This window comes from Staurois parvus, unplaced genomic scaffold (assembly GCF_062004578.1).
Source record: "Staurois parvus isolate SC_StPar_1 unplaced genomic scaffold, SC_StPar_1.0 ptg000298l, whole genome shotgun sequence".
NCBI classification, from domain to species: Eukaryota; Metazoa; Chordata; class Amphibia; order Anura; family Ranidae; genus Staurois; species Staurois parvus.
In genome coordinates, this window is record NW_028318094.1 from 1,500,306 (window position 1) to 1,514,320 (window position 14,015).

The following is a 14,015-nucleotide window of genomic DNA, read 5'->3' on the forward strand; positions in this document are numbered from 1 at the left end:
GTACTAAGTCATGTTTTGTGAAGGGGATCAAATACTTATTTCCCTCATGAACATGCAAATCAGGGCATAATTTGTTAGACATGCATCTCTTTTGAATTTTTTGTTGCTATTCTGTCTCTCAGTGTTACAATACACCGAACATTCGATTTTTAGACTGATCATTTCTTTGTGAGCGGGCAAACATTCAAAATCAGCAGGGGATCAAATACTCATTTCCTTCACCGTATATCTCTAAACCCCAGGCTGACCCTCTACAATATATATATATATATATATATATATATATATATTATATGTCTATTAGATCTGAAAAACAGATTTCACCAAAAAATATTATATCCACTAATATATTACATATTTATAAAAATTATACTTTATTGCTTTTACAAATTTTGTGTATATACAAAGAAAAACAATATTAAACATTTTATGGAAGGAGTAGGCAAACTTGATGCCGTTAGGACGTCTAAGTATTAATTCACATAATATACATACATACAGTACATACATACACATTTCCTTTTTCTACAGTATTATATAACAGTGTGTACATTTCCTGGCCCATACTGAAGGTGGCACTGGCAGCATCAAATCTCTCAGTGGGTAGGATACCATTTCTACTGCAAATACCATAATAAGCCATAACTGCCAAGCACAGCTCATTACAATGAAAAATTAAAAAAAAGGTCAGAAGTTTAACTTCCCTGGGGTTCTGATTGTATCTCTGACCGTCTACTATGTTTTCTCATATACTGCTGTTCAGCCAGTTTGAATTGTCCAACAGAAGCCTGAGTTAAACTGTTATATGTTACTAGCCTGGCATTCAATCCATACATTCTATTTTCTAGTGATAATGCATAATGATAATGTGTCTCAAAAGTTTTTATATCCTGAAAAAATGTACAGTGCTGTTCATTAGGTTGGTTGATTCTTCTGAAGAGCTCACAACCAAAATTCCCTGCCAGAAGTAATACTGTGCGCTATAAAGCTCTTTAGGGTCACTAGGACTTGGCCAAATATATCATGCTCAGCATGGTTTAAAAATATGCACCTATGCACTCTCGATTATCTCTTGGACCTGAGTTCTTCCATGTCAGGAACTGGAACGGCAAACACATATCCAACATCAAGTTGGCAGAATCCCAGCAATATTCTCTGAGGCATTTTTCCTCTTTGGCTGCTTGTAGGCCTAAAGGAGAGCCCGTGGTTGTTCCTAATTCTCAGTATTCCAGCTTTCTCCTCTGGTTATGGTAACCCCTTCCAATGAACTCCTATATGAATGTTCTTGAAGCAAACTGTTTAAAACATAACTTCCTCGCAGCTACCATAGTCACTTTCCGCCAGGTCTGGTGCCTGAAAGTTTGAATTGGTCATTGGTGGAAGGCCACAGTCTGCATAAGAGGGCTGGGCTATGCTCAGTCTCACGTTTAGACGCCTGAACCCATCGTCAGATGGGTAGGTCATACCCTCTGGCTGCATTAGCTGTGAGGGATAGTAGCTAATTGCAGTATACTGGTCTTGGCAGTGAGAAGGTGCTGGGAGAAAGTCATCTAGATTTCGGTTGCTGTAACAAGATGGAAGAGGAGCTCTTTTGCTTTTGGACTCCAATGGAAATGGGAATCCCCCAAATAAGGGCTCTTGCTCTGATGCTCTTGGGAGAGGTGGGACTGGTGGTACAGAAGACAAGGGCTTTGAATGAGCGTATCTTTGAATTTCCACAGGATTGTTGCTGGATGGCCAGTATGATGGGTCCCCCGTATACACTGAAACAAAGAAAAAAGGTGTTCTGTTAGAGTAAAATACAATGATATAACTTATTAAATCTGGCTACAGTTTTGTGTCACCCAATAACGCTTTCACATGTGGTCACAGGGTTATAAACATTTTACTGTTATTACTGATATGAAACATGTATATATTATTCCTAGTGTTACAGAGAATATTGAACCAATCATATCAATTCTAATATCCCAGTTCATAAATCCTTATGTTACAAAATAAACAGTGCCGAGCTTTATTGTATGCTGAAAGCTGGGTTGTCCAATCAGAAAGCCCAGCACTAACTTTCTCCTCTTGTTTCCTGCACCTTTACATCTAGAAAACACCATCTCTACTTAGAGATATGGGAAGGGTCCCTCCTACGAGTCCTTAATTCACTCAGCTGTGTGTGTAAACTGAGTTCCTCCTATTAGCACAGGCCTGCACAACAGAGCAGTAAGCCAGCCATATACAACTTGAAGTAGCAAACTAATGGAACGTCTCTCGTTTTCTCCATTTGGTCTGTGAAATATACAATGGAAGACATTTTATTACATCTGTTGCAAAAAATAAATGTTGGTACTGACAGAAATCCAGTTCTGTCCCGTGTCCTGTCCACTTTCCAGTTTTACCTGAAACAGTTTTGTCAGCCCTGCTCCGCTTACTATTGTAGACCACAAAATATCTACCCCTATGTTATGTACAATTGGGGAGGGGGAGGTGTTCCGACACACTTCCTGTCCAAGGATGAAAATGATGCACAGTCACAGGCTCAGTGCAGTGGGTGAGTCACCCTAGGATAGGAGTGTGTTACTGGCAGGATCACCAGGTGAAAATCAAGAGGAGAAAAGACTTAACAAAAAAAAAGCAATGCAGCCATAACATTAAGGAACTGGTAATCTGCAGTTTATTAATTTTTTTTCTTGAGTATTAAACCAAAAAACATTTCTGACATGAATTTTATCACAGCTGTTGATCCGGTCAGTAAATGTTGATCTGGTCCAGCAAAAGTGGCATTTAAAGAGTTGAGGCAAACCATTTAACACTGACAGGGGTGCTTTCAATGGTCAGCTTTTATTGATTTATGTAAAACTTTTATCCCAAAAGGAAAAAAGTCAACTTTAATTTGTTGGTCAAGTACAGTACATCAAAATCTGCTAGTAAACGTAACACTATCCTCTCCCCAGGTTTACAATGTTGCTGTCCATGGGTGTCTCTGTCGCTTCTCCAGTGTAATGGAGACACCTTAAAGTGTTACTAAACCCACAACAGTAAAATCGGTCTGTATATGCAGTAATGCATACTTGTTATACTCACTGTGGAACCTAAGGGGTTATCCTCTGCATTATGTAAAAAGGCTGTTTGATCCTGTTTTCTCTGACCCTCCTTTTGTTCAGATGTCCACCTGATAAGACAGACTGAACCCATAGCCACATGCACATGCTCAGTTTAGTGTGTATTGCTAGAGAGTTTTTTTGTTCTTGGGAGAGTGCATGTGATCAGCATAGGGTCAATCATCTGTCCAGACAAAGGTCAGGGGTTCTGCATCCTCCTGGAGCAAAAGGAAAACTCCTCCTACAAGCTTTAACCAGTGCTCTGCTGAAGTCACAATACTGCTCTAACTGCTGATGAGAAAAGGTATTTAGCAGTTTAAATTTACTAAAATAGTTGCATTTCCATGTTCTGTGTACTGTGGGAGACCAGATATAGTGAATGCAGGGTCCTGGGTTTAGTAGAACTTTAAGACAGGAAGTGTGTTACTGACCAGATTACCAGGTGAAAATAAAGGAAAAAGCCTAATAAAAAGAAAACCATTGCAGCCACCACACTAAGGATTGGTAAGCTGCAATATGTTCCACTTTTGTTTTTGGGTTTAATAATGCTTGGAGCATACTTTATGGAAATATATGCAGGCCCATTTTATTTTCCCTTTAAAACATTAAAAGAGAAGTATGATCAAAGCTTTTTTGGTCATACTTCACTTCTGGTTCACAGGAGTGCACGTGCTTGTGCTCTCCTGTGACCTAGAATCAGCCAACAGTGGGCTAAAGCTTGCTGTCAGCTGACATCACATAGCCACTCCAGGCTCTGGAACAGGGGCGGACTGACAACTCATGGGGCCCCCGGGCAATAGGGGATAATGTGGCCTTTGTGTCCTTGGCCAAACTAAAAAAAGCCTATGAAAAAGTTACCAGGGGCATCTCATGGGGCCCCCTACTGACCCTAGGGCCTTGGGCAGTGCCCGAGTTTCCAAATGGTCAGTCTGCCCCTGCTCTGGAAGGATCCCAACCATATTGTCAGGATCCACCTGGATACCTAATTGGCAGCTGGCTCAGCCTTTCAGCATGGTGCTGAGAGTTGTAGTCAGCTACTCCTGCCTCCTCCAGAGCCTCCATTGAGCTTTGGGGGGGCAGAGCTCAGAGAGGTGACTGAAAGCCATCACTCACAGCTCCAGGAAGACCAAGAACTGAGCGATCACTGGTCATGTGATTGCTCAGTTCTAGAGCTTAGAGTTGGCGGGGGACATCTGCAGCATCAGATTAATATTTCTTTTTTTTTTTTTTTTTACAAGTCCACAATTCTCCTTTAACAATATGCTGGTAAGAGGTTTTCTGTAGATGTAACACCTTTGTGTTCTCTTGTGGCTCTTCAACCATTTCATACCTTATATCAGAATTTTCAACTATATCTTTAAAAGGCTTTAAAACTGTAGATTATATTACCTGGTATTTAAAGTACCAGTAAGCTTAGTTTTAAGACTTGGAGCAGAAGAACCACATTTAACCCAAGAAGAACATACAACCTCCATTTACTGTACCTGGTAGGACTTGGGCCCAGGATGTTAACATTTTAATGCTTGGATTTGTTACAAGTTGGTACAGGTTGATCTGACACCTATTAAACCTTTTGTACATCAAATCTGCTTACCAAGGACATAGAGATAATACAGTGCAATAGATATGGGATCCCACCCTAGATAATCACACCTCACTGTGACTTCAGACACTGGAAGAAATGTGAGTTTACATTTTATACAAGCCATAACTTGCTCCTGTACACCTGAGTCATGCAGGACACATCAAACGTCGTACTGGTTATTTATTTTCTCACTTTAAACTGAGATTATCATTCTAAGACCCAGCATACACTATTTGTATATATCTCATACATCTAGGACACATCAAAGAAACTTTCTGACTTTATGAGCGCTCTGCTAATTACTATTTGTATCTACTTAGCCAAATAACTTATATTTGGTAGACTTTTAGGTGTAAAAATACAAGCCAGGTAAAAAAAGATAAAAAGCAAAGATCAACTCCATTGTAGCAATGGGTACTTTGGTCTACTACATTGAAGCAGTGAACTCAATCTACAGTACATGACATAATTGAGAGAGCGAGGCTGACACATATGAGATGTCCTTTAAGTAAATTAGGTAAATATTTTCATTGGTTGTTTTTAGTGATTTCAGTGGATCCCTGTTTGGAAACAGCAGTTTGATTTTTTTAGTGAAGTCAGAGATCTCTTTTGACCCCTTACTGCCCAGCCCTGGTGTCCCTTTAATTGGGTCAGTATGCCTAGGTGCGGGAAGGGTTGGCAATCATGTGGCCACTGTGATTAGCTGTCGTAGTGGTCACATGATTGGGAGCTGGGCCTTCCAGCTACTGATCATTACTGGAGACTGAGAATTATCTTTGACAGTTCAATCTCTGTGCTTGGACAGCAGTGAGCACCAGGGGCGGACTGACAACTTATGGGGCCCCCGGGCAATAGGGGATCATGGGGCCCCTGTGTCCTTGCCAAAACTCAAAAAAGCCTATGAAAAATGTACCAGGGGCATCTCATGGGGCCCCCTACTGACCCCGGGCCCTCGGGCAGTGCCCGAGTTTCCAAATGGTCAGTCCGCCCCTGGTGAGCACATTCCCTGCACAGAAACATTGGCCACCCATTGACGCATATGTGCACCATGTGGACGTTAAAACCCACTCTTTTGCTGCTGCACATATGTTAAAGTAATCTTTTTTAGATTTATCAAAACTGTGTAAAGCGAGAATCAACCTGAACAATTTATTCAGTTTGCAACCAATCAAGCAGACCTCTGTGCTACACAGTTGTTGGAAGATCTAAAGGGAATTGTACAAATCAGAATTTAGAGTGTATAGTCAACATCCTAGATTGTAAGTTCCAAGGAGCAGGAAGATAGCTCCATATAGTGGTAACAGGAATAAGGAAAACCACCAAAAGATTAAAATAAATTATTTTCTTAGATTGTAAGCTCCAAGGATCAGGGCCCTCCTAACCCTCTTGTATTGAACTGTATTGTTGCTGTATTGTCTCCCGTTATATTGTAAAGCGCTGAGCAAACTGTTGGCGCTATATAAATCCTGTATAATAATAATAACATAAAGAGACACTGTCGGCTCACCCATTCAAGGCAAAGATTTTAGTAACCAGGCATAAATCTTTGTTAAAGTGGTAGTAAACCGCGTTTGAAAAAAAACAAACTGGTAATCTCACAATGTGCTAGTATGCACTGCATTGTAGCACATTATGACAGACGTACCTGTGAAATTTATCCCTCCATCAGCACCCTGTCACTGCTGACAGGGAATCCATTTTCACCAGGTCTTCTTTCCCAGTTCGCTGGCTCTGGCCACTTGAATAGCCGAACTGCAATGGTGTCACTCCTGCACATGTACGTGGTTTCACAGCTGTGGCATGGCTCACTCAATGGACAGCATGCCATCCATTGAGAGCGCAGTGCGTATTTAATCACGACTGGGGTTTTTATTTTTTGCTAAATTAACGAAAAAACCCCGAAAATTTTGAAAAAAAAAAACGTTTCTTTGTTTCTGTTATAAAAGTTTGCAAATAAATTATTGTTCTTCATAAATTTAGGCCGAGATGTATTCTGCTACATGTCTTTGGTGAAAATAACCCAAATTAGTGTTTATTATTTAGTCTGTAGGAAGGTTATAGAGTTCACAAACTATGGGATATATCTGAAAATTGATCAATCCTGAAGTACTGACAGCCAATCTCATTTCTTGAGGTCCAAGAATGTCAGAACAGTACAGATATCCTCCAAATGACCCCTTTTTGCAAAGTAGACAGTCCGACGTATTTCATAAGAGGCATGGCAAGTTTTTGAAGTTGTAATTTGTTTGGAATATTTTTTGGAAAATGAAGAAGTTGAAAAAATTATTTTACCAATTGTTTTTTACATACGGTCACCAGTGCAGTACATTGTCATCATATAACTGGTGTGGCGTGATCAGGGACACTGACTGGTGAAAGTACAAAAAAAAATTGATATATTTTTTTCTTTTTTTAAGATTTTTTTTTCATATTACACTATGACCAAAGTATTATAATGTTACCATAGTAATATTGTACTACTTTGGGGAAGTGATCAGTATTTTTTTTTTACACAATTTTTGATTGCTTATAGCAAATAATTTCTTTGCTATAAGCAAGCATTTAACTGAATGAAATAGATTCATTCAGGTTTTTTTGTTGTGATTAGCTGTGATTTGGCCACGGCTAATCACATGACACAGATGGACTGCGTCATGTGATTAGCCATGTGACCATTCACAGCTAGACACACTTGTATACAATGGATGGCATGAAAGGAAGCCATCTATTGTATACAACTGTCATGTGACCTTCTGTGATTGATCACAGCAGATCAGATGGTACTGGCAACGGGGCCGGTACACAGATCTGTAATCGGCCGTGTCTGAGGTATACAGCCGGGGGCAGATCTCGCCACAGCGCAGTCCTGCGGGCACGCACAAAGTGCGATCTGGGAAGTACATAATATGACGCCCTACTAGAGGGACGAGAGGTTCGTCCAGCCGTCATTTTACTATAGGCCGGGTGGGAAGTAGTTGCGTTGGGTTTTTTTTTTTCAGCCTGAAAATGCTCTTCTGCAAATATGCCTGTAATCCCCAAATGTGCTGGGACAACTAGGCTAATCTAGAGTTGCTTATACAGGCTGAAGAAAAAAAAAATGCCAAAAACCTGTATGAGCAGCATTTTTTTTGGCCAGCGTGCATGAGGCCCAGTAAACTAGACATCTGTTTTTTTAAAACACAATATCGATTCTAGATTTCTCCAGTGCTGGGTCTTGGAAGTCGTTCCCCAGGATACTAGGGGGGAGGAGGACTTCAATAAACTGATACTTCAACGTGAAGCAAGATGGATTTTGGAGCTTGAAGCTACCAAACCGCCAGTTTTGTCCCCTTTTTGACCACGTGACTTCCTCTCCAATATTTTATCCTTTTTTTTTTTTTTTTATTGTTAAGGGTTTACCTTTGGCATTGTTCAAAGGTTTTTTGTTTTGTATATAGAGTGATACGTAGAAATGTAGGCTGATGGTCTTTGGTATACACCTGAACGTCATTCTTTGCTAGTATTGTATTTTATACTCTTGTTGGCTTGCCAGCTATTGGTCCCCAATTAGTTGTCCTCTAGTGGGTTTTTTAGATGCAACACTTTTGCCTATATTGTATGTGCTTTTCATATTGTATGCAGTTTGCCATTATCCACTAGATAGCACCTCAAATATTCAATATATGTATTTTTGGATTGATGTCACTTTCCCGCACGCATGTTAGTGTTGTGACGTCATCACATTTTGTGCATGCGCAGTGGGTACATGGCGGCCATTTTAAGGGATCAGTTTATCTGAGCAAGCCAGACAAACAAACCCAAGCCTACTTCTGAGGCAGCTGGTTATACTGGTGAAACTGCTATGGAAGGACTCCTCCACACTCCCAGATTCACTGAGGACACTCATGGCTGCAGCATGATAAGTATCAAATACTTTATTTTGACCCTGCTCCGACACCTTGAACTGCCTATATTTTAAAGAACCCATGTACTATTATGCACAAATAAATTGTTGCTCATTCCATTACTATGCCCTGTTGGTTGCCATAAGAAGACAGACCCTACAAATGTAAGAGGGAGGTCCTGTTCAACTGAACCCTCCCTGGGACGGTGCTCTCAAATTATGGGGCACCAGAGGGAGGTGAAGACTACTAATACCTACGCTTCCATATGGAAGAAAAATATACTTGAAATATATTTTAAAAATATTTTTCCCAAATATATTGACATATATTTGAAATGCTACAATTGTGGCTATATTCAATATATTTCAAAATATATTTCAATAAATATATATATTTAAAAAAACCATATTTTTCAAAATATATACCGTATTTTCCGGCGTATAAGACGACTGGGCGTATAAGACGACCCCCTACTTTTCCTGTTTAAAATGTACTGTTTGGGCTATACTCGCTGTATAAGGCTACCCCTCTTCCAGTGTACACCAGTGGGGGGAATAGTGCCCCATCATTGGTGTCAGTGGGAGGAATAGTGCCCCATCATTGGTGTCAGTGGGAGGAATAGTGCCCCATCATTGGTATCAGTAGGAGGAATAGTGCCCCATCATTAGTATCAGTGGCAGGAATAGTGCCCCATCATTGGTGTCAGTGGAAGGAATAGTGCCCCATCATTGGTATCAGTGGGAGGAATAGTGCCCCATCATTGGTATCAGTGGGAGGAATAGTGTCCCATCATTGGTGTCAGTGGGAGGAATAGTGCCCCATCATTGGTATCAGTGGCAGGAATAGTGCCCCATCATTAGTATCATTGGGGGGAATAGCACCCCATCATTGGTGTCAGTGGAATAGTGCCCCATCTTTGGTGTCAGTGGGAGGAATAGTATCCCATCATTGGTGTCAGTGGGGGGGGGGGAATAGTGCCCCATCGTTGGTGTCAGTGGGGGGGGAGGAATAGTATCCCATCATTGGTGTCAGTGGGGGGTGGAATAGTGCCCCATCATTGGTGTCAGTGGGGGGTGGAATAGTGCCCCATCATTGGTGTCAGTGGGGGGGAAGGAATAGTGCCCAATCGTTGGTGTCAGTGGGGGGGGAGGAATAGTGCCCCATTGTTGGCGTCAGTAGGGGGCAGGAAAAGTGTCCCATCGTTGGTGTCAGTGGGAGGAATAATGCCCCATCATTGGTATCAGTGACACCAACGATGGGGCACTATTCCTCCCACTGACACTTGCTAACCCCTGTTCCAGTATGGTGCTGCTGCAGCCAGCATATGTGGTTGCAGCAGCACCTAAACACGGCACACTTACCTGCATCTCCACTCGATTTTCGCGGGGCCGCTCAGCTCCGCCTCCTCGCCGGTGATTGGCCGCCTGTGTGCCTTTCCTGAGCTACAGTTCTGGCGGCCAATCACCGGTGAGGAGGCGGAGCCGAGCAGCCGCGCGAACATCCAGTGGACGAACCGAAGGAAGGAGCAGCCGCGCTTCCTGGACCGGATCGTCGTGGGACCGGAGCCAGGTAAGAGACAGCAGCCCCTGCCCACCCCTGTACTTAGTTTACCTTCTGTTGGAAGGGGGGGAGGGGCGGCGGCGGCATTGCGTATAAGGCGACCCCCGACTTTTGAGAAGATTTTCAAGGGGTAAAAAGTCGTCTTATACGCCGGAAAATACGGTATTTTTAAAATTTATTCTTCAGATTTTTTTTAACATATGAAAAAATTATTTTAACATATATTTTTACATATATTTGTAAATGCATTCCAGAAATGTAGATTTGTATTTTTAAAGACATACAGTATATTTGAAACTTGTGGTAAAAAAAGAAATTCTTCTATTGATTCAACATGCCTCTCAGCGAATGGTTTGGGGTGGTGGGGGCATTTTATTCCCAGTGTTAGAAATTTATGCCACACATCATTCACTCTTCTAACCACCTGAAGACCAAGCCATTTCTGATACTTTTTGTTCACATGAAAAAAATCTGTATTTTTTGCTAGGAAATTACATTCAACCCCCAAACATTATATATTTTTTAAAGCAGACACCCTAGTGAATAAAATGGTGGGTGCTGCAATTTTTTATGTCACATAGTACTCGCACAGCGATTTTTCAAACGCTAATTTTTTTTCAAAAATACACTTTTTCTTTTAATGCACAAAAACACAATATATTGGCCAATTATTTGGTAAAATATAAAAGATAATGGTATGCCAAGTAAATAGATATTAAGCATGACATGCTTTAAAACTGTGTATGCCCTGTGCAATGGCGACAAACTGCAAACATTTTTAATATCCATAGGCAATGCTTTAAAAGCCTATAAAAGCTACCATTTTAGATTTACAGAGGAGGTCTGGTGCTAGTATTACTGCCCTTGATCTGCATGGTGCAACCGCTGTTTACATACTGCCACGGGGTCAGCGCTCAAGCATGCAGGTGTGTGTGTTGAGGGGGGCAAGGGTGCTTTTTTTTTTTTTTTTTAAGTTATTTCGATTTTTACACTGTCCCTTTCATTTTTTTAATCACTTTTAATGCTATCACAGGGAATGCAAATATCCACTATAACTTCAATGAGCATTGTCATATATTCTTTTTTGAGAAATCTGGGGTCTATCAGACTCTAGATATCTTCTTTGCCCTTACATTATCTATTATCACCAAGATCGGTATGATCAGATACTTTTCCAATTTACAAATGGCGCTGTTTATATCCTGCGAAATTGAAGTGATGAAATGCTCGTAGCTTCCAATTTATTAGACTATAGAGATGATTGGCACCATTCCGGTCTCCAATCAGCTCTATGGTCAGCTGGCAGAAACACAGGTTGCATTCTCAGGTGCCCACGATGGAATGGGACTGCCCGAGAAGGCCGTTGAAGGCAGCGGGGCATCTTCTCCCGCTGCTTGTAAAAGCAATACTGCAGATAATAAGCCACTAGGTTTGCTTTTACATGAAAGACGATTGCTGGCTGAAAAAAACAGTACCAGGATGATGCCTGCAGTCAAAGTCCAGTGATGTACCAGTACGTCACTGGTCCTTGTTGGGTGTATATGCTATTTTTTTTTTTTTTATGCAGCCTGTGGGCTGAATGGAAAAAAAGAGAAGAAATCTCTGCCAGAAAAAGTGTGTGGTATGTCCACCATTAGAACATACCGCCCTGTATCCTCCCACTTCTAAAGGTGGGTACACATGAAATGTGCCAAAAAATAATATTATAAAATATATATGTCAAAGCATAGGGGCCATCCACCCACTGGCCATCCCGGGCCCGCATGCTTTGGCATATATGTTCTTTTTTAATTGTGGATGAAAAATCTCATCCAACAGCACTGCACACACCTACTTATGTATATTCTGAGAGCAAGACCCTGTTGCTGTCAGAATAAACAAGTCAGTGCTGCAGCTGAATGACATCGTCATTTCTCAAGCAGCCTTTCTGAGATGGGTATTTACAAGCCGCTGGGTAAAGCCTCAGCGATTAGGTGCCACATGCACCAATTCGAAGATTATACAAATGTTTAAATAGTGGCACGCTTGAATAAAAATTGTCCACTTATAAGTGGCACCCCATATGGAAAAAGGATGACACCAAGTCCCAAACTATCTTGCCACTGCTCCCCATATAGTCTGGGCATCCGAGCGGCTCCATGTGACTTTTTTACACTTTTCCCTCGTAAATCCGAAACTTATATGTATAGCCTGTTGCCCTCTCACAGGTCTTCTATATCTTGACCCCATATCTGGCACGCTTGCTGGGGTGAAATTTTTGAATGCAAGGCTGCCAGAAAAATGAATGAGGGACTCATCAACACAGATGTTTTGCTGGGGAGTATAGACATCTGCAAATATTTGCTTAAGGGGTCGAATTTTGTGGAGGCGGTCAAATTCAGGGTCACCCCAAGTATGACAGAGTGTGTTGTCATTGGAATGCATAAAATACATTATACTCTCATATCTATATCTGTCCATGGCAGCAGAGAACACAGGCATATGATGAATCGGGTCTGTGGACAATACAACTGCAAATAATTTTTTTTAGTAATGCCCATGTTGCGGGTTAGGCCCAAAAATACGTTAAATTTGCAAACTGTAATGGGTTTCTATGCGAATGGTATGGCAAGGTTTGAATTTGGGTTGGCAGCGATAAATTGTTGTGCATATAAATTGCTTTGATCCACAATCAATGCATACAGATCGTCTGTGAAAACCTGCTTCAAAAAATCAAGGGTAGTATTTAAATTTGCTGTTTCCAAATGAATTCGGGGTTGGCCAGTGAATGGGGGAAGTACGGGTGCTGCAGAATTTGTGGCCTACCAATCGGGATTTGCAAGCACATCCAGAACAATACTAGGGGCTCTATGGGCCTGTGTGCGAATTCTTGGTGGTTGCGGGACAATACTTGTGCTCGCCACCGCACCAGCTTGTACTGCACTTATGGGACTCGCCACGTCACCAAGTGATACTGTAGTGCTGGTATGTGAAAGACCAGGATGTACTAGGTCGCTGGTGCTCACCAGTTCACCAAAAGGTAGAGCGGCACTAGTACTGGCACTCTGCTGTATATGAGAGTCATTATGCGATTGTAACATCTCAGTAACCTGGGAATGGGGTCGAGTACACCTCATCTTAGCAGGAACCTCTTCTTCATTGTCTGAGCTATCTGTCAGGGTGCCGCTGCTGTCTACAGGTTCATATTCTGAGGCTGATTATGTTAGTGATTATTCCCCTTCGCTCTCATCTGACATGCTCAGAATCCTGTAGGTCTCTTCACTAGTGTACCTTTCCATTGACATTTTGACCACTAAATTTATAAGTACCTAGTGCGACTCATGGGAAAAAGAGTACCTGGCTGTCAGGGAGTGCTTGAACCGCTACAAACAAATTTACCGGCAAGTGCTAACAGAGATCAGGCCTGGTTCTGCGAACACTGCGGTTTTGTGTGTAATGTATCAAGTGACAGTGACCTACTGACACAGCACTTGCTAGTGGAGAAGGGGGAGGTAAGCGTAGGGGCTAAACGCAGGTGCTGGCGCTGCGTTTTTGGGGACACTATACTAATGTGAACGCTGGTATAGTGCTGATCTGATCAAAGATATTGATCCGTTCAGACACTATACTAGCAATGGAGGTTTATTGTGTATGAGCGTGTTCCTGGCAATCAAGGGGTTATATGTGATTACTGGTGAACTGACGGGTAATCTGACGCTATCTGGGAGGGGCTCAAAAACCACGTATATATACACGTGATTTTGCATAACCTGTAGCTGTATTTCTACTATAGGGTGGTGCAGAAGCAGTTAAACATGTCTAGTAAAAAAAAATTTAAAAATCAAATTTCGTCATAAATTTAGGCTAAAATGTATTCTGCTACATGTCTTTACTAAAAAAAATCCCAATACGTGT

At 41.6% G+C, this 14,015-nt stretch overlaps 1 protein-coding gene across 1 annotated transcript in view; it reads right to left on the reverse strand.

The window, feature by feature from the left end:
- Nucleotides 1-350: 350 nt before the first annotated feature.
- Nucleotides 351-14,015, reverse strand: part of FAT2 (FAT atypical cadherin 2) — a 200,051-nt gene continuing 186,386 nt past the window's right edge. The window contains exon 24 of the mRNA XM_089682800.1: nt 351-1,763. Coding sequence (XP_089538926.1) covers nt 1,300-1,763 — 464 coding nt within the window. The 3' untranslated portion in view covers nt 351-1,299. The remainder of the gene's footprint in view (nt 1,764-14,015) is intronic.